The following is a 21,757-nucleotide window of genomic DNA, read 5'->3' on the forward strand; positions in this document are numbered from 1 at the left end:
CAGACATTGTTTCCAAGTCTTTTGTCTCCTCTAGGGTCACAGCTATATAATCATATTTTGGATCTAAAGATCGCAAAATTTTTTCACAAATTCTCTCGTCATTGAGAATTTCTCCATTTCTTCTTAATTGATTTGATACTACCATTACTCGTGTATAGTAGTCTGTAATGGATTCAGTAGACTTCATTTTGAGAGATTCGAACTCACCTCGTAATGTCTGAAGACGAATCTTTTTTACTTTATCTGCATCTTTGTGTGTTCGATGGAGAGAGTCCCAGACTTCTTTAGATGTCTTCGCGGAGGCAATGATTTCGAACGTGGCCTCATCAAGGCCTTGGTAGATTATGGATTTTGCCTTGCAATCTTTCTTTCGATCGGCTCGCAAGGTCGTTCTTTGAGCATCGGGCATAACTGCTTCGGCTTCTTTTGATGGGCTTTCTCTGTACCCATCTTCAACGATGTCCATGACATCCTGAGAACCTAGAAGGGCTCTCATTTGAATCGACCAGTTGTCATAATTCTCTCGGGTCAATTTTGGAATGACCGATTGGATAGTACCATTAGCCATCGAATTCAATATATAAAAAACAGAGAAATGGGGGCTGATTTTGGTAAATCTAATGCCACCAATAAATTCAGAAGATTGAAAAACCTTAGGAACCGGTTTTGATTTGCAAAGAACCGGTCTAAAAATCACCGAATCGGCTATAGGAAAATTCTGGTGAATTTTTAAACTAACCGGTTTAACTTAACGGCCGCTTAACGGCGTTAATTTTTCCGTTACGCCACGTGGCGTTCTCTGCGCTTGCCGCGTGTCCGCTTCTGGAGGCGGGTCGGATGCGGGTCAAGTCTCGGGTACGGATCCGGGTTCCTGGTCGCTGGGCCGGGTTGCGGGTCGATGTCCGGGTCGGATCTCGCCAATCGGGCGAAGAAGACGCGTGCGGGAGCGTGAGGCGCGTGTCACCGTCTGCCGGAGTCTTCGTCGGCGCGTGCAGCGCGTGGGAAGAGCGCTGTCTTCGTGGGAGGAGCGTGGAGGCGCGTGTAGGCTCCTCCGGTGTCCGTTTGAGACGTGGTTTTCACCGTTGGAATCGTCTTGAATCGAATTGCACAATGGCAGGCTCAATTTGGTATTTGGAGCAACTTCAAAACTGGGAGAAAATCGGATTTCTCCTCTGTTCGCCTCTGTTTGGCGAATTCCGGCGTACCTAGACGCTCTGATACCACTGATGGGTGGAGAGGAACACTCAGTCACTGGATGTGACTGAAACTCAGTGAGAATAAATACCAAACAAGTATATTTCAATCTGAAAAATAATACAGAGGAATTCAAATAACAAAATCTCTCGCTCACTCACTGGCTTTCAACTCTCAACACACCACATTGCTCACATTTACTCACACACAACTCAGCTATTTATAGTAATTATAGAAATCAAATAATCAACAGTGGTGGGTGCAAATCTTCAATAGAGGTGGGCTGGTAGGTGGAGTAGGTTGCCTGCAAATCTCCAATGTCCACAACGGTGGGCTGCCGGTCTTCAATGGAGGTGGGCTGCCGGTCTTCAAGTTTAATCTTCAACAAAATTCACAAGTTATGTGCGTTAGCTTATTGCGCAAAATGTGATTGTTGGTTAGGGATTTGAATCATGTATCTAACCTACTTACTTGGGAGGAGGGTGGGAATTAAGGAAAGGTTCCTCTGCCTTATGAATCGCGAACTAGTTGGGCTATGAAAATAACTCAAATAACATTGGCTACAAAAATGGACCAAAAATGATCACATTTGACTTATATGATGTAAAATCTACTACAAATTTTTTTCATTTTTTTAAGGCGTAGTAATATTGTTGAGCTAGTAAAATTTTTACTAATAAATTATGTTGGGGATGTGGTTCATATTGAGTAGAACGCATGCACTGGGAAAGTATTGTGAAGCGAAAAATAAGGAAACTGGTTGCAGTAATATTCAACGGTTTCCCTATAATTGTCCATGATTTTAATTCAGTTTGCAAGTTTCAGCTTTCGACATAAAACTGGCGATGGTTTGGCTGAAACCATTGATGATATTGTTTGGCGCAGATTGCAGTTTTTTGAATTTGGTGATTGTTACAACAGTGATTTAGATAGGTTCTTAGACTTCTGTATGCACTAGGGTTCAATTATAATCATTATTTTTTAACCCTTCATGTAAGCTTGACATTGTGATAGTGAAAATTCATTCACTACACCTGTAGACGTAGGCACGTTACCAAACCACGTAATTCTCTTGTCTTTGATTATTGCTTTCATTTATTCTTTTTGTGAGTGATTGGTTATTTTATATATTCATCGTTGAGTGCTTGCATTACTTGTTCCTGATTGATTCGAGTATGTAACAGGTCTTTTGTTACGCGTTTGGATCAACAATTGGTATGAGAGCTATTGGTTGCAATGGTCGGGATCTCTTTTGTGAAGTTCGATATTAATAAGTGTTAATTTAGGTTTAATCCCAAAAGGGGGTGAATTGGTATTTAAAAATATATTTGGTACTTCAATCATTAATTAAAAACGCAACCATACATTCAAAAATTTGGATTTACACTGATTTTAGTATTGTGAACCTAAATTGATTTAATGAGTGGATGTCTCAATTAATTCAGTATTACCTAATTATTCTCACGTATTTTAGATATTCATACATGCCAACATTCAAAACATACACAACAGATATAATATGAATATAAGTGCGGTAATATCAAGAGAGATAGAGAGAGAGTGTAGACATCGAATTTTTAATGAGGCTCGGCCAAACCTGACCAACATCCTCACCTTGGGAAAAACCCCCTAAGGATTCTACTAATCTACTTCTTATACATGGGCGGAGTTTCCTGTTACAAACCTGCTGCTTACAAAAGACACAACTTCCTCAAACTCCACTACTTACAAGAGCCACAACTTCCTCCTACTCCGCTACATACAAGAGGCGTAGCTTCCTCCTTTCTTGCTACTTACAAGAGGCATAGCTTCCTCATTCCCAGTTCACAGGCCAAACCTTTAATACAATAGTTGATTGAAATTCTTGAACACTCAGATACTTCTCACAAGCTAATGAGTACAATAAAATTCCTAAAACACATTCATAGGATATAACCTGAAGCTCAATGAATGTATGTGATGATTTCAATAATAATAAAATATATGATATTTATATATAAAAATATGTATGATGAGTTTTCTCAAAGATCTGCACCCACTACAATATATCTCAAAAAATTGATTTTTCAAATAATATGTATTAGAGATCTAGGATTTTCTGAAAAAACTTCTGGCACGAATAAAAAAATATTAAATCTTTGAATAAAAATAATATCAAGAATGCTTCAAAGATTTATGGTCCTAGAATGAACTTCTTCCACAAGAATTTCCCAACAAAAATACGAAATTTAGGGTTCTTGCTCTCTTAATAAAATATTAAATAAAAATATGAGAGAAGAAAAACTTTTACAATTAGTGAAGATTTAGTGCCCAATATAAAACCATGTATACCAAACATCAATATAAAAATGTGTTTGTAAGATGTGTGTGTGAATGCTCTTGAAGAAGCCGAGAGAATGCCCAAAAGATGTTTGAACTTGGTAGAGTGTAGGCAAAGCATACAAAAGCTATCTTTTCTTGTCTCTTTGTGTTCTCCTAGGGTTTTGGGAGTGTTTAAACATGTATTCTTGGCATTGGATCAATTCTTGGCCATTAGATCATTTAAAATAAAGTATTTACGTTTGTGTCCACGTTGAACCGCCGTTCTATGCCAGGAACTCGTCGACGAGTGCACACGTTTGTCGACGAGTGTTCAACACTCGTTCATTGATGCGAACATGAGTTTGTCGACGAGAGCACTGTATGAAAATTTTGAGCTCTCGATATTTTCTTGTCAAGGAGAATAGATTGTTCGTCACGGAGTGGCCTTCATGCATTTGTCAACGAGGCCATAGAGTTCATCGATGATGCCTCTGTTTTCTAGAATTATTTTGCCTCTAAAATGTCCATCCAACCTAGAACTAATGTAAATAGATTTTTCAAGAAATGCATGAGTCCTAAGGTCAGTCTAGGGTCTTTTTGAGCTTCCAATTATATCATATGAAATATGTAAATACAAGTGAGACTAAACACACATTACAATTGAAAATCTAAGGTATCTTCATCTTTTTTCTTTTTTAATTTCATGGAATATGCTGGGTTGAATGTGCTTCAACTTCCTTATGGCTTCCATCGCATTCGTATCATTTGTGCGTACTAAATAATGATCCTATTAAAAAGTTCAATTCACATATGAGATAATTATGTTTTGTCATTATCAAAACGAGATTGAACTCTAAAAGTTAACAATAAGTACAATGGAATAAGAAATTTCGGATTTTAGCAGAGAAGGTTTAAGGACTTGCTGGTGCAGCAAGGTAAAACAAATCCAAGGAGTTTTTGAAGCTTTTAGCATGCAAAGGTAATATTTTTGTGTGAAAATAAAACATTAATAGATCATTAGCAAAACAAGTTTGTAACTCACATCGTTATGCTTTTGTGATGAAGCTTCAACTCTCCCTTCTTCATAGTCCAAAAATTCTTAAATAGCAATCCCAAAAACTATAATCAAAATTTTCGTGAGCATGACAAAAGATGGGGGCAAATAAGGTCTCCTTACCTTACTCCCTTCTCTTTTTTCAAAGCCCCTTAGCATAACCATTTATAGACAATGAGATGAAAGGAGTTACTATGCACACTGTTGGAATTGGTGTATTCCCGAAAGGAGGGTTTATTAGGTGTTTAAAATTTTTTTCCTAGGTTCAATTCAAATCCACAATCAGTATAGTTCAACCTAGGGTATGTCTAAGCAAATACCAATTACCCAACAATATAAAACTAAGCAGATAAATAAAACAGATACAGCAAGTTCAGTATTTTCCAATGATTCACAATAATAAAAACATAAACATTCAAGTGCGAAATTGCGAAAATTAAAATCAAACACAAGAAATGTTATCAGCGTTCAACCAAACTTCCCAACGTCCCCACCTCAAGCTCACAAGCAAGAGGATTCACTAAATGCTCGCTTAATGGATGGAGCAACACCAATTACACCCTCTCCTTACTGGGCGAGGAATACCCCAGGTCAGATTATAAGGCTGACCCCAACATTTACAACACCATACAGGACGGTGCTCCTAGTTCTCCTAACCGAGTCTGAACAAATCTAGTAGACACTTTATGGGATGATGCAAATCCAAGCTTTCCCAACCGTGTCTAAGCCTATCCAGGACTTTCTTAACTGGGTCTAAGTCTACCCAGTGCATGTTACAAGCCAGTAGAATCCTTTTCTGACCACACGTCAGGAATACAACAAATATAAAATATTTGTACAACAAAGAGTGCTTCTACAAAAGTATATGTTTACAACAATGAAGCACTATAATGCACTCACATATGATATGATTTTAAAAGTGTATATGATAACTCTCAAAAGTGTATATATCAATGTATGTGTGTGAGAGTAAGATCTTTGATTTTAAGATAATATATTCACTATATGTAACAAAGAATCTTTAGAGCCCTCAACAAATATCTAAATAATATTTTTTCAAATATTTAGCACAACAGATATAAAGGGTTAAAGCTTGCAAAAACATATTTCTAAAAAGCACTATGTAAGCTTTTGAATCTTGCAACAAGGATGCAAAGATTCACAAGCAAATGTAGAGTTCTACCAATAAATATTTATGAGTAAAGTACAATGGGAAAAATTTAAGCTTACTTTAAAAAATCAATATTCAATAATGTAAAAATGAGAGAGTTTAAGCTTTGAACTAAATATTGAAATGCTCACAATAATGAACACTCCACTTGATCTTCATGTTGCAATTAATGTGCAAATGAAGAAGGTGAGTATTATGCTCTCTTTCACAAATGAATGTGCAACAAATAAAGTGTGAAAGGGAGTTCGAAGTGTATGCTTGGATGTGAGTAAAATAACAAGAAATAGCACAAAAAGGTTTGAGAGAAATCTTTGCTAATCAAGTGCTAATCTTATTACTAATCAGGGAAATGAAGGAGTATATATAAGTTTCCCAAAAAATATTACTGTAAAGGACATGATTGGTATTTTTGAAAAGTTTAATAAAAAATTAACTCTGATTAACTCGGTAAAAAATTACTAAACCTGAGAGGTTCGGTTGATCATGGGTATCGCCGATCGACCGAATAGACATAGTGATTTTGAAATTTATCTTGGGTTCAGTTGGCTGTGGATGATAACCGATCGGCCAAGCCAAGACAATTTTTTGCGCCTTCCTAGGCTTGGTCGCTTTAGTGTAAGAGCCAGTTTGTCGAGGGGACAAGGTCAGTTTGCTAACCAAGTTTAAAGCACATGGGCCGGTCGGCCAAGCTCTAAGAAACAGATCAAAGTCAAGGTCAGGTGGCCAAGTTTTTTCAATAGTAAATGATTCGATTGACCGAGGCTTCACAACACATGCCTCACATGGAAGGTTTGGTCGACCGAGTCATTTAGTATATGAGGGGTTGGTCAGCCGAGAATTTTTACTTAAGCCTAAAAATGCAACATCGGTCAACCTTTTTCAGCCTTGTTTTTTATCCTAACCAATTTAAATCTTTTTGTATGATTTTAGTTGTTCAGAAAAGGTTTTTCTGTGAAGTGTGTTGGTCCCTAGGGTCTGTCTACGATCGTTATGAGCTTTCAAATCATATCATGCAAGATGTATGCATTATTACATACTCGATATGAAAACTGAATGCAATTAAAATAAATACAAATATGTCTTCTTCTTCTTCTTTTGTTCTTCTATCTACCATGGTATGCGTCAAGAGAATAATTTTCAGGTTCCTCCTTGCTTCCATGTCCCTTGTCCTTATGTGTGAGTTGAAACATGACATGTTCAAGCACTAAATACACACATAAGAAACGTGTGCTTTGGCAGTATCAAAACAGAGATCGAACTCAAAAATTCAACAATCTGCCCCTTTTTTTATGATGACAAACGCATTAGAGTAAAATGGGTTTGACATGAAAAGGCTTCCCCTAAGAATATGCATAGTTAAAAAAAGAAAAACACTATAGATTAGGCATATTCGCAAAAGAAGACTTTTCAAATAAATCATGCATTTAGTTTTGACATTAAAAACACAGATGCTCATAGGCTTAGACATTTACCCCATTTAAAATATTTTTCCCCTTGCAAAACATTTCAAATAATTTGCATTTTGCTGAGCGAAATTCTCCCCCTTTTGTCACTAGCAAAAGAGCTAAGTTATAAACCCATTTGAGCATTAAAAAAATTACTCCCCCTATTTAAAAGAATTTTGGGCATATAAAAGCATTTTATTTTTGTTTTAAAAGATCTAGCATTTTATGCACATATAAAAATGAACAATATGACAGGCCATATGAAATTAAACACATGATAAACTGGGTTAGACAAGAAATACACACAAATCATTGCGATTGAAAAATTTCATCAAACCCGTAAAAGAAGCATACAACATATGATAGCAAAAGTCGGTTTGAGCATAAGAGTGTCTAACTATTTCGCATGTATATCTATGCATGATCAATGAACCAGTTAAGCATGAAGAAAATTTAAGTAATAAGGAAAGAGAGAATGAGTTTTAATTTTGAAAATATTTCTTGCAATAAAGTATTTAAAAAGAAATTCCTTTTTTGATGTTTTTCAAGGAGTACTGGGGGTTGCCCTTGCTAGGAAAAAAACTTTAAAGATCATACAAACAAAAATATTCTGGTTGAGCATTTGAGCACAATTCATATTATAACAAGAATAAACAACCGCATAAATCCTAAAGATATCAGGAAATTAAAAAACAAGGATCATATGACAAACAGATGACTGTGCCAAAACAACATATTTCAACTCAAGATTGTCAATAAAGTCTATACATTTTAGCACATGCCACAATGATTTCAAGACATATTTAAGCAAAAACATTGGTGAGCAAAACAAGATAGGAATTTATGTTTAGAAGCTCCCCCTTTCGATTTGAATTCTAACTTAGATGTAATAATCTTCTTATACATACAATGAATTAATTTCACTAAGAGCATCAAACCGTATAAGCAATCATTTTAAAACTTTTAACACAACTATACTGGGTATTGATTAAATCATTTCGAACATGCAACCAATATAATTATCCTTATAATTTTTCACATGCATCAAAAAAATATATATTAAGGCTTGATTTAATATTCATAGCACTAAGAACGATTCATATATGAACAACTAGAGATGATGTTCAGGGTTTTTCAGAAGAGCCTCAATAATAAAAAAGATTACTATGTAAGATGCATATGAGTCCTTTATGTCTTTTCCTTGGGGATGGAGCTCAGCTCCCCTAAATATTCGATGATTATGTAAGGATGAAATTTAATATTCATTTAGTTTTCACTTATCCTTTCAAAAACATTTTAACATTTATTTTATCATAATCATCCTCAAGACATGGTTTTATTTTTGGAAAATTTTATGAAATTTCAGTAGCATGTCATCTATAAATTGGACATTTTCCTATAAAACCTGTACCGAAATTTGGTTGTTTTCAGCAAATAAAACATATTAAGTCATGCAACAACCTATAATCCATTACTAGTATGCAATTCACAAAGTATTGCATCAGCCATGATGTTGGTGTTCCATACAAGCATGCAAGTATATAAATTTATGCAACAACCTTGTAGATGGCGTTCCATGCAATTTAGTATATTCGATAACAATTCACAATACCAGATAATCACTAATCACTATCAATCGAAGTAATTTCAGCATTTAGTGTAATATGGACAGTATGCAATAGTGCTGTTGTTACGTAGACATATGGGCATAAAAAAAAAATTATGAGAGCATTTAATATATGCAGTCATGAAAAGATAAATGCTCCCTCGGAGTTTTGAACTAAAATCGTCTTATGCCTTAATCTTCTTTTCAATTTTTAAGTTCTTTAGCCAAGTGTCCAATATTTTCAGTGATTAAAACTTGGCTCTAGATGCATAAGCTTTAACGGACCAAAAAGTCACAATCAATATTCTTTCAATGAATAAAGCCTATGTAGCCTCTTTTTCTTGTGAATCTCAATTCGTGAGGGGCTCAAGTTCAAATGACATTTAATTTTAATTTTTTCGTGCATAGGTTTCTCAGTCATTTGAATTTCCTTATATGTTGAAACCTATAGGGATCATTTTAGCCACTTGATACCAATTAGAAGCTCTAATTGATTTGATTTAAATTTTGAGAGCTTATAAAGAGAGTTAAGACAAATACTCTTAACAATTAAATTATGATTTAGTGCAGAAGAGTATTTTGGAGTAGGAAAATATTCAAAATATTTTTGTGTTGGGAAGTATGTCCAAATGACTTTGGAAAATAGCATTTGAGAGAGTATGAATTTTTGAAACACTCCTCTTTGGACATTTCTAATTAGCTATTACTAGAGGGTATCCTTTAAATATAATCAACAAGTAGAGCAAGGATATGACCCACTAAAAGGATGAAACTTTATCAGATATGATCATGCAGAGGTAAAGTTTTCCTATGGAGGAGGGAGGCATTAGCATGAAACAAGACTAGATAATTCAATATTTAAAGCACAAGGGATTATTTTGATTGAATGGTAAAGCTTGAATCCCTTAGTTGATGTCGCTAATTTTGATTTCGGAAGGATGTCATTGAATAAGCACTTAATATATTTGCAATTTATGATCATTAGTGCTTAAGGCTAGAGTGATGACTATGTTTAGATCGATGAGATTTAGGGTTAAAAGATGTATAGTATAAAGTAGAGTCCCTAAAGCTTAGGCTTTTGCAATGGACAATACTATGCCTAACTTAAGGTTTACTTTTGAGTATGAATTAAGCCTAAGAATTTATTTATCAGGTAAAAAAAAATTACCTCTGTCCATTTGGAAGTGGATTTGACTTTAGCAAACAATAGCCAATGTTTTCCAATTGTTATGATATATATATATGTGTGTGTGTGTGTGTGTGTGTGTGTGTGTGTGTGTGTGTGTGTGTGTGTGTGTGTGTTTAGCGATCAGATTGGATAAATTACTTGAATTTTCATAATGGCTTGATTTTCCAAGATTCTCGGTATACAAAAATTTGTATAGTGGATGCATATACTAAATTTTTACATTTTAAGCACATACCACTCCCCGGGCCATTTAATCATCGCAATCTCTATAGTTTATCCTAAGATCTAAGGAAGAATTTAAACATTTATATAATCCCTATTGGACTTTGATCTTCTTTAGGTCTTGAGAGGTTTGCCTTCCTGATTACCCACATAATCTCCTTGTCTATGCCTTTGGCACCTCTAAATTTACACTTATATTGAATATGCCATTTATTTTCACCGAATAGGAAGGCTTTGATTTTGTGTGAAGGATTTTGCTTATTAAACCAGTTCCTACTCGATGAGGCATGAGATGAATTATGGGATTTAAAAGATGAACCCTTTTTGAAAGAAATATTTCTTCTTAATCCTAAGGGTTTAACATGATTATTCTTTTCATTCATGACTTTGAGTGTAACTCTAGAATAATCATCTATTTCTTCCTTTAAACAAAAAAATTTTCAATAACTTTTCAATCTTTTTCTTTTCAAGGATGACATGATACTCTTTTAATTTGTCTAATTGCTTTTCCATCCCGTTGTACTCATTTTTCAGAAAAGTTTTATGAATAGACATCCTAACTAGAAACTTATGTATTTTAAATGAATCTTTTTCTAGTTTTCTATCCAATAGCATGCTTTCATCATAAAATTCATTATATGGTTCATCATAAGATATATCATAATTATTACATGAATCATTGCACGCTTTGTCAACAGGATTATCACAAGGAATATCAGATGCTTCATCATATGACACAACACAACATTCAACATAAGAATCAGTAAATAAGGTAGAGTAAGAATCATATAACTCTTGATCTATTAATGTTATTACCTCATGATTTACCACTTCCAAATCATTTGAGTTAGACGCTATCAAAGTGGTGGTCTTCTTCTCCTAGGACTCTCCATATTTCTTTTCAAGCCCTTCCCATATTTCCCTAGTGCTAGCATAAGCCATGATCTCCTGAAAGATACTAGAATCTAATGCACGATATAACATATCAATGGCATTTGAATTTGCTTGCATCAACATAATATCATTTTCATTCATTTTCATATAAATTTCGTTGACGGTTATTTTTCAGACCCTCCAGTTAATTGATTTTAAAAATATGCTCATTCTAATTTTCTAGGTGGTGAATTCGACACCACAAAATAATGGACGACTGGTAAATGATCGTCCCTCACACAATGGGGATGCCCCAATGTGAGCCATTGTGATATTTAACATAAGCGGTTAAGCTTTTTGCAATGAGGCTCCGATACCAATTGTTGGAATTCGTGTATTTACAAGAGGAGTGAATTGGGTATTTAAAAATTTATTCCTAGGTTCAATTCAAATCCACAATCCGTATAACTCAACCTAGGATATGTCTAAGAAAATACCAATTACCTAACAATATAAAATTGAGAAGACAAATAAAACAGATACAACAGGCTCAATATTTCCCAATCATTCACAATAATAAAAATATAAACATTCAAGTACAAAAATTAAATTGTGAAAATTAAAAACAGACACAAGAAATGTTATCGGGGTTCGGCCAAACTTGCCTACGTCCCCCCCTTAAGCTTACCAGTAAGAGGATTCACTAAATGCTCACTTAATGGGTGGAGCTACACTGATTACACCCTCTCCTTACTGGACGAGGAATATCTCAGGTCAGATTATAGGGCTGACCCCAACCTTTACAACACCTAACGGAACGGTGCTCCTAATTCTCCTAATCGAGTTTGAGCCAATCCGATAAACACTTTATAGGATGGTGCAAATCCATGATTTCCTAATTAGTTCTAAGCCTATCTGAGACATTATTAAAAGGGTCTAAGTCTATCCGGTGCACGTTATACGTCAGTGCAATCCTCTTCCAACCACACATTGGGAATACAATAAATGTTGACTTTTTGAGTCGGTCTCTTGTTTTGATTGTGACAAACCACAGTATCTCATCTGTGTGTTAAGTGTATTAGCATGTTTACTTTTCTAAGCACGGATAATAGATGAGAAATGGTAGCCGAGAAGTAGTTAAACAAGCACATCACTCAGCGCATTCCATGGAAATGCAAGGGAGCAAATCATGAAGTCCTTGTTTAATTCAAGTTGTATTATATTGTTTCATTTTTATCATTTGGGTCTATAGCTATAATCCAAGGTCTATAATAATTAATGCATGACATGCGTAATAAGACTATAAGCTCAGTAATGATTGTACATAGACTTTAAAGTTGACTTTGGTCGACTTAAAGTCGACCGATGCCAGGTTTTTAGGCTAAATTAAAAAAGACTAGACCATAGATAGACCCTAGGTCCCTGCACATAAATTATACTCAAAATCAGGACCAAAATTTAAGCTTGAAAGGACTTCATGTGACCGAACCATGTGCTTTGAAAATGCCTCGATCGACTGAATGCAAAGAAAGTTAAAAAGTTGACTAAGGTCCAGGCAACCAAACCTAATACGAACATATCTTCCTCGATCGACCAAAACCTGGCCGTAAATTTTTCCACCTTCGCTAGACGCCTGAACTTGATGTTCAAAAATACCTCAGGCGATCGAAGTGGCAAGTTCTACAGACCAAACTTAGGACTAGGCAACCGAACCTTGAATAGTTTGGAAATCACCTTAGACTCAGCCACCCGAATGTTTCACCAGGGACCTGAACTTCAAAAATGCCTTTTCTTTATGTGTCTATTTGGGCATCCAAACCTATGGCTCAGGCAACCAAAACTCTTGGGTTGACCAATTTTTACTGTAGATAATTAAAGGTAAATCAAGGTTATTTTTGTTAAACATGTTTTAAAAAATTTTAAATATTACTCTTATGTCCCCAACGGTCAAAATTTTAAGGGTGTCTATATATATGAGCTCATTCACACAAATTAAGTGAAGATTATGAATTTGGATTAAGAAAAATCTTTTGAATTTTTTAGAGCCTTTTCTGCACATATAAAGCCAAATACTCTTCCATTGATCATTCTATTTCAAAATCCTTTTGAGTGAGGGTACTCTAAATGATCCTACACTCCCTACTATTGCTTAAACTCTCATTGTTTTGATTGTTTGATTGTTTTTATATTGAGAGTTTAGCTCAGGGTTTTCCTCCTTGGTTTAATTAATAATTATTGTGTGGGGAAAACTTTTTAGCTTGTGAGTCTTAGCATTATTATTGCAAGACTCATTAAGCTTGTACTGTGATTGTGAAGCAAAAATCTTTTTGACAAGCTTGGTTTGCTATTGTCTCTTGTGCATAAAATTTTTGAAAATCATTTTGGGACATTTGATTATATTCTTTGAAAATATTTGAAACCCTACTTGTGGTTGAAATATATTTATATATTGTTTCAACGATAGATTGGTAATACACTCCTGCACTTGATTGATTATTGACATTACCTAGAGTGCTATTACAAATCGTTTGCACTGAGCTTATAGTTTCTATTTGCTCGAGGTGCATTGATTATTGCTTGTGCATATTCGTATATAATCTTCTTGTTTATAAGCATTTGTATTGTACAAAAATTTTATCCTCATTATTGTATTCCAGGCGTGTCCTGAGGGGGTTTGATCTAACCCATAAGGTTCGGTAGGGCTTTATTCGCCTCGCAAAAAGAGTGAGTGAAGGTTGAGGTCAACCTTGGGAATTTGACCTAGTTGTAATCGGTGTCACTCTACGCGTTAAGTGAGTAATAGTAGTAATCATTGGGCTGGCAAGCTGAGGCGGGGACGAAGGCTACTTGGTCCAACCTCGATAACATTTCTTGTGTCTGCTTTTAATTTCGGCAATTTAAATTTCAACACTTGAATGTTTGTGATTTATTATTTTGAATGATTGGGTTTATAATTGCATAGATAGACCCTAAGTTGTGTTATACTACTGCTGGACGTTAAACCTAGGAGAAAATTTTTTAATACTCAATTCACCCTCCTCTTGTGAATACACCAATTCCAACAATAAATATAAAATATTTGTACAACAAAGAGTGCTTCTACAAAAGCAGATGTGTACAACAATAAAGCACTATAATGCACTCATATATGATACCATTTTAAGCTCAATGAGATTTTGGTAAACTATATGACAACCCTCAAAAGTGTATATATCAATGTATGTGTGTGAGAGTAAAATCTTTGATTTTAAGATAATATATTTACTCTATGTAATATCAAAGAATCTTTAGAGCCCTTAGCAAATATCTCAACAATATTTTTTCAAACATTTAGCACAATAGATATAAGTGGTTAAAGCTTGCAAAAACGTATTTCTCAAAAGCACTATGCAAGCTTTTTAATCTTGCAACAAAGATGCAATGATTCACAAGCAAATGTAGATTTTTTCCTAATAAATATTTATGAGTAAAATACAATGGGAAAAACTTAAGCTTACTCTAAAAAATCAATATTCAATAATGTAAAAATGAGAGAGTTTAAGCTTTGAGCTAAGTATTGAAATGAAGTTGCAATTAATGTGCAAATGAAGAAGGTGAGTATCATGCTCTCTTTCTTAAATGAATGTCCAACATATAAAGTGTGAAAGAGAGTTCAAAGTGTATTCCTGGATGTGAATAAAATAACAAGAAATAGCATAAAAAGATTTGAGAGAAAATCTTTGCTAATCAAGTGCTAATCTTATTGTCAATCAGGGAAATGAAGGAGTATATATAAGTTTCCCAAAAAATATTACCGTTAGGGATGCGGCTGGTATTTTGGAAAAGTTTAATTAAAAATTAACCCTAATTAACTTCGTAAAAAATTACTGAACTCGAGAGGTTCGGTTGACCGTGGGTATCGCCAGTCGACCAAACAAAAATAGTGATTTTGAAATTTATCTTGGGTTCGGTTGGCTGTGGATGATGATCGGTTGGCCAAGCCAAGGCGATTTTTTGCACCTTCGTAGGTTTGGTCACCTGAATGTAAGGGCCAGTTCGTCAAGGAGACAAGGTCAGTTTGCTGACCAAGTTTAAAGCACATAGGCTAGTTGGTCGAGCTCTAAGAAATAGGCCAAAGTCATGGTTAGGCGGCCGAGGGTTTTCAGCAGTAAATGGTTCGGTTGAACAAAGGTTTTACAGAACATGCCTCACATGGCAGGTTCGGTTGACCGAGTCATTTAGTACATGAGGGGTCGGTTGGCTAAGACTTTTTAATTAAGCCTAAAAATGCAACATCGGTCAACTGAAATCTTTGTGAAATTAATTTTTAGCCCTATTTTTTATCCTAACCAATTTAAACCTTTTTTTTTTATTATTTTAGTTGTTAAGAAAAGGTTTTTCTGTGAAGTGTGTTGGACCCTAAGGTTTGTCTATGGTCATTCTGATCTCTCAAATCATATCATGTAAGATGTATACATTATTACAGACCAAATATGAAAACTAAATGCAACTACGATAAATACAAATATGTCTTCTTTTTCTTCTTTTGCTCTTCTGTCCACCATGGAATGGGCCAAGAGAATAATCTTCAGGTTCCTCCTGGCTTCCATGTCCCTTGTCTTTATGTGTGAGTTGAAACATGGCCTATTCAAGCACTAAATACACACCTAAGAAACATGTTCTTTTTCAACATCAAAACAAAGATCAAACTCAAAAATTCAACACACTCATTTATCTTGGATATGAAAATAGCTTTGTTGATGGCTTCAAGAACCTTATGTTAAAATCCCTAATTTATTTAATTAAAAGTCTTTTTCAAATAAACTTTTACAGCAAACCTAAAGGCACCCTAATTTGGATAATAAAAATTATGAAGTTCCTTGGTGAGGAAAGGGTAGTATGATATATACTTGACTTTAACAAAAGTAGTTTGATTTGGACTACGAATAGAAACCAAATAGTTCTAAAATCTATATTTGGGAACCTTTGTAATGCACTTATATAAGACATTGCAATAGTGTAATGAGCTATATTAAAGAAGTCGTTTGATTTGACATTGTTATGGTAAGCTTTGAAGAACTGGGAATTAAGCCCATTGTTCTAGGATATTACTATCATCAATCAGCCTCAGGTAGCCTTGTCATCCCAATATTATAATAGGCTTCAAAGAAATTGGGATTAAACCCATTCTGCCAGGGTGCTTACTATCATCCATCTTAGGGAGCTTTGTCATCCCTATACGAAGTTTGATTTGACAATATTCTAATAGGTCTCGAAGAACTTGGAATTAAATTCATTGTGTGAGGACCTTGCTATCATCTATCAAGCCCAAGAATCTTATCATCCATATTCTAGGTTGAAAGAATTCTAAGAAATGGTTTCTCAATGTTGACTAGGAACCCACCAATCACAAGATACCATGTTAAAAATTGGATATGTTGCAACTTCTCGAAGAAAGGTCCAGAATGGTGAGAAATAATAATAATAATATAAGTTTGATGGAGTCGCCATTAACCTGTTACCTAGATGTGGTTAGTTCACCATATTAGTTCTTTTTTGATTGGTCTCTAGACTAATGCCAAGGAACCTGTAGTCTCGGTCTGCTTTTACTAGAGTTGGGATTGAGAGTTCAGTTATGTGAGGGAATGTATCAGCACCCCCTACACACCCATCTATGAATGGAACCTAATTAATCATAAAATTAATATCTCTAAATTGAATGTAATGATCTTTAATTAACTCCTTTAAAACAATCAAATAAATAAATAATCAAATAAAAATTTAAAAGGAAAATGAAATCTACAGTGCGATTTAGGAATGTCTAATAAGACTTCCAAACGAGGGGATTTTATTAAATAACCCCCCCCCCCCTTAGAACTAATAAGTAAGGTATAAAATACCTCTTTACCCCTTGTTAACGCATTATTATGCGCACACATAAAAATAAAATATATACAGATAATAATCAAATAAAAATTATCAAATTTGAGAAAAAAAAAGTCTTTAAAACTGTTGACTTTTTGAGTCTGATCCCATTTTGATTATGACAAATCACTCGTATCTTATATGTGTATTTATAATGTAAACATGTTTATATTTCAACACACACATAAGGTAAAGAAGAAATGGAAGCCAGGAAGAACTAAAAGATCATACAGTCTGGCATATTCCATGGAAAACTGAAGAGCAAGGAAGAAAAAAGACATATAATAGTTTATTTGTAATTGCATTTAGTGTTTTAATTTGTAATAATGCATATCATGCATGACGGGACTGATAAGTTAAAACACAAGACCATTGACTGACCTTAGGTGTAATGCCCCGACCCTCTACGTGAGCCCAGAGTGCTACTAATCCATCCATTTGCCTAATAATCCACATACTAATATCATGTACACAACGGAAAACATAAATATAATCTCCACAAATATATGATACCAGACTTTACTATTCCTATCCATACTCCAAATTAACTATTCACCACCTGTACTCACATATATACATGTCTCCAAAACGTTATCCACAAATACCAGTATGTTTCACAACCATTCATAATATCTAGAAGACTTAAAACATAAAACATAAAATATACATCTCAAAATCAACATAAAAATATACCCTTTTCTCTTTCTATTTTCCCACAAATGTTATAAAACCTCGAGCTCTCTTAGCTTGATCTCAAGGAAATTCTGAAAAAGATAAATTTAAATTCGGGTGAGACACATCCCAATAAGGGAAGAAACAATACATTAAAACAGTGTTTGGTTAACATGAGTTTATATAACTACAACATATTATTTATCATTTGCAAATCATTAACATAATTTCTGAAATCATTTTCTAATCCTATTCAAACACATGCAAGATATTTTACCCATGAGATTACCTAAGGATAGGGGTGATTACCCGCTCATTCAAGTAGTACCCCTCTGCTCTGATACATTAGACAACCCAAAGGTCACAGCTAAAACATACTAGGGCACTCACGTTACTTAGTAAGCCCTTAAGTGATAAATTAATATCGTAATCACACAGTTCATACCAAAAGTTTACCAGCAAAGGCTCCCAAGAATAGGGAAATCTACTCACCATACAAGTAGTGTCCCTCTACCCTAGCACGTTATGCAGCCTACAGCTACACCAGATACAAACAGGGCACTCACCTTTCTCAAGTAGCGTTCGGGCGAAGAGTACACCCCGCCCAAACGTAACATGTTCTACTAGTATAAATAGTAATAATACCATAATACATTATTCTGTCTGTCATTATTCTGCAATTCACATGTGTTCATGTTTTCAGCTTTGACATTTCATAGCGTTTCACTTTATATGACTTTTTCCCATTTTGCATTGTTCACATATCACATTTCATTTCCATTTCATTTTAATTTCATTTCATAACATTCCCCACACCTTTTCAGCCATTGTTGGTTAGTCTCGGCATCTTTTCAGTCGTGGTTGTTCGGCATCTTTTTAGCCATGGTTGTTCGGCATCTTTTCAGCCGTAGTTGTTCAACATTTTTCAGCTGTGATTGTTTTTATGATTGCATTAACACTCACATGCTGCATATTTCATATATCATTTTCATACTTAGTTCATTTTTTGTATATCTTGCATCTTATATATATATAACATAATTCCACACAAAATTCTATTTTACTCATGCCACACAATTTAACAGTAAAATTCATACATATATTTTATGTAAAATAAGCTAACCCATATTTAACATTTATATGTTGAAAATATACCTTTCATTTCTTACATAATTATCTTAAAAATATCTTTCATTTTCATGAGTTCATTTTCGAATATAAATATGTAATAAATAGACCTAAGCTCGAAAAATGTAATTTAAATGATTGGCATTTTTAAACTCATACCAAAACATATACACATATATATAACACAATTCATTTTTCCATTAAATTCATAAAAATTCTAGTTTAATATATATTTTTACCCTTACCTGGTTTCTTGAACTATGCCTATAGGGACCCTTTACCTGGTTTAATTTAATTTTTTTAATTTTTTTTCTTGGGTTATTACATTAGGTCCCCAAACCTCTCACGAAAAATCCCTTAACTAGAATTCCATAGTCATACATATAGGGGTAAAATTTTTAAGGTCGAAATTAGAGAAAATCTTGGTTTTTCAATGACCTCGGTCGACCGAGCATTGAGCGTTATAAATTCCTCAATTGAATGACCCTTCATATTTGGCCTATTTACAAAGCCTCAACTGACTGACCCAAAATGAACATAACTCTCTCAGTCGACCAGCCATTATACTCGCCCATTTTTTCATGATTAGCTAATTGGCTAAAATAAAGTAATTTAATCCTCAGCCGACCAAACTTACGAAGGTTTGGAAATCGTCTTTGGCTCAGCTGACTAGCCACTTGCTCAGTTGATTGAGCCTCATAGAATATTTTGAAAAGTACACGGGTCAGCTGACCGGCACTTTGGTTAGCCGACCGACCCTCTTTGAAAGGTTTGAATTATCCTGTGGTTAACCGATTGATGCCTACGCCAGTCGACTGACCCTTTTGGGTTGCCCATTTTTTTTAGTGCTAAATGTCAGATGATTTAGGTGTAACCCCAAGGTCGGGGGGTGAATTGGGTATTTTAAAAATTTTTTGAAACTTATTTACCACTTAATCCCTATTCCATATTTAATCAATTACTTATCAATATCATGCGAAGTTATTCAAAAAACATACGTGAAATACAAGTAATGAAATGTAGTGTAGGAAGTAAAAAGTTAAGAGAAGAGAGAATGCAAAGTAAAGAGTTAAGGGAAGAGAGAATGCGATTTTATGAAGTTCAGCCAACTCGACTTACATCATCGCCTTGAGCAAGCCACTTAAGGATTCTACTATAATCCATGCTCCTTAAATTGGGACAGAGTTTTCCTTACATCCACTGCTTACAAAAGGTACAACTTCCTCCTAATCTGCTGCTTACAAGAGATACAACTCTCTCCTCAAACCCAATTCACAACCTAAACCGTGATTACATTATAATATGAAATCTGCAAAACACTCAATGTTGTTTCTAACAAAACTAGTGAGTACAATTGAAATTCCTAATACATTATAGAATGATGAAAGTTGAAGCTCAAAATGTATGAAACGATATAATCGTTTTATGCAAGAGTATGATTCACTAACTCTCCCTTTTATATATCTCCCAAAAATATTTATGTAAGTCAATGCTTTAGAAAACTTAGGTTAAATCTTTGAATACATAAAAAGTTTCGAAAATTGCAAAGATTTGAAACACACATTGTCAAAACAATATTTCTCTCAAGTATATATAGATAACCTTTAGACTTTTCAATCAAGTGGATTTTGGAATATTAAAAATATCAAGTCTTTGAATGAAAAACTCACTTGAATGAAAAATATCTAATCAATAATAAAAGCTTTTCTCAGGTGGTAATCTTATCAAATTGATTTAATATATGCACACTCAAGATCAACCTCTTATCAAATATTCAAAAATAGATTTTGCAATGCCAAGCACTTTGAAAAATGAATATCAACAAGTAGATCAGTATATATATATGAAGAACTCTATAAGACTAACACTCCATGAGACTAACTCTTAACAAGTAGTATGATTTACCAAACCTCAATTTCAAAAAAAAATTGTACAATAATCACAAGAAAACCTTTTGAGAGTGAAAGTAGCCTTAGCTCAGATGTGTAGTGTAAGATTTCAAATCTCAATCACAACCTCAGTAGTGTGATCTCCCAAGCTATGCTAGTATGCTCAATTGTATTGCCAAGCTTTGATTTTAGCTTTTGCACTAGGGTTTAAATGTTCAATACATATGTATCTTGCCCTTAGAATAGATCTCAACCGTTGGATCAACAAATATCTCGCGAGTTCTCTTATTAAAAATTAGATTTTTAAGTTTTCTTGCAAGTTCAAACGACTGAAGTCAAAAGCCCAAATGACTGAAGTTCCTTAAAGCTTCAAAAAATTAACCTGGATACAAGGTCAGATGACTGAAGTTTGAGGTTGAGATGACTGAAGTTTGGGGTTCAAATGACTGAAATGTCTGGTTCAGATGACTGAAGTCTAAGTCATTCTTCTGAGATGCTTTTGCCAGGTTCTGTGTTTCACCATAAATTGTTTAGGCAACTGAACTTAATCTTCGGTATTTTGAAGAAATTCTTCAGACGACTGAGGTTAACTTCGGTCTTCTGAAGTGGCAACTTCAGGCGACTAACCGTTGATTTCGGTCAACTGAAGTTCTTATTTTCTGAATTTTTTTCTTTATATTTAGAAAAACTACTTTGCTCTCTTTCTTGGCTCTTTTATAAAAATATTTTCAAGGTTTTAAAAATATTTCTAAGTTCATGAATGTCCCTAATGATGTTTATGAAACGCATAAGTCCTATGGTCTAGAGTATATGTTGAGCAAATTAAATCATATGAAAATGTAAATATATGAGTTCTAAGTACCCATTCCCATGACGCTCTCGAACTTGGTGCTTGCATCTTCATTCTTGTACTCTTTGAGTTCTATGAATCTTGCCAAGATATGTATGTTTTATTCTTTAAGGCTTCCTTGACTTGTTATCATTCCGTGCATGCTTAATATAGTTCTTGTTCACAATCTCAATGCACTGATCAAATACCAAGTGATTTGTCATTATTAAAACTGGATTGGACTTATAGAGTCAACAATGTCATTATTTTTCCAATTAAT

General features: G+C 34.4%; 1 protein-coding gene across 1 annotated transcript in view; it reads left to right on the top strand.

Annotated features, from left to right (window-relative positions):
- Window positions 1-837: 837 nt before the first annotated feature.
- LOC131148160 (uncharacterized) overlaps window positions 838-21,757 on the top strand; it is a gene marked incomplete at its 3' end in the record, with an annotated part of 45,002 nt that continues 24,082 nt past the window's right edge. The window contains 2 exon segments of the mRNA XM_058097895.1: window positions 838-1,127; window positions 2,020-2,127. Of these exon segments, the coding sequence (XP_057953878.1) occupies window positions 838-1,127; window positions 2,020-2,127 (398 nt within the window).

This window comes from Malania oleifera, chromosome 2 (assembly GCF_029873635.1).
Source record: "Malania oleifera isolate guangnan ecotype guangnan chromosome 2, ASM2987363v1, whole genome shotgun sequence".
Classification (NCBI taxonomy): Eukaryota; Viridiplantae; Streptophyta; class Magnoliopsida; order Santalales; family Ximeniaceae; genus Malania; species Malania oleifera.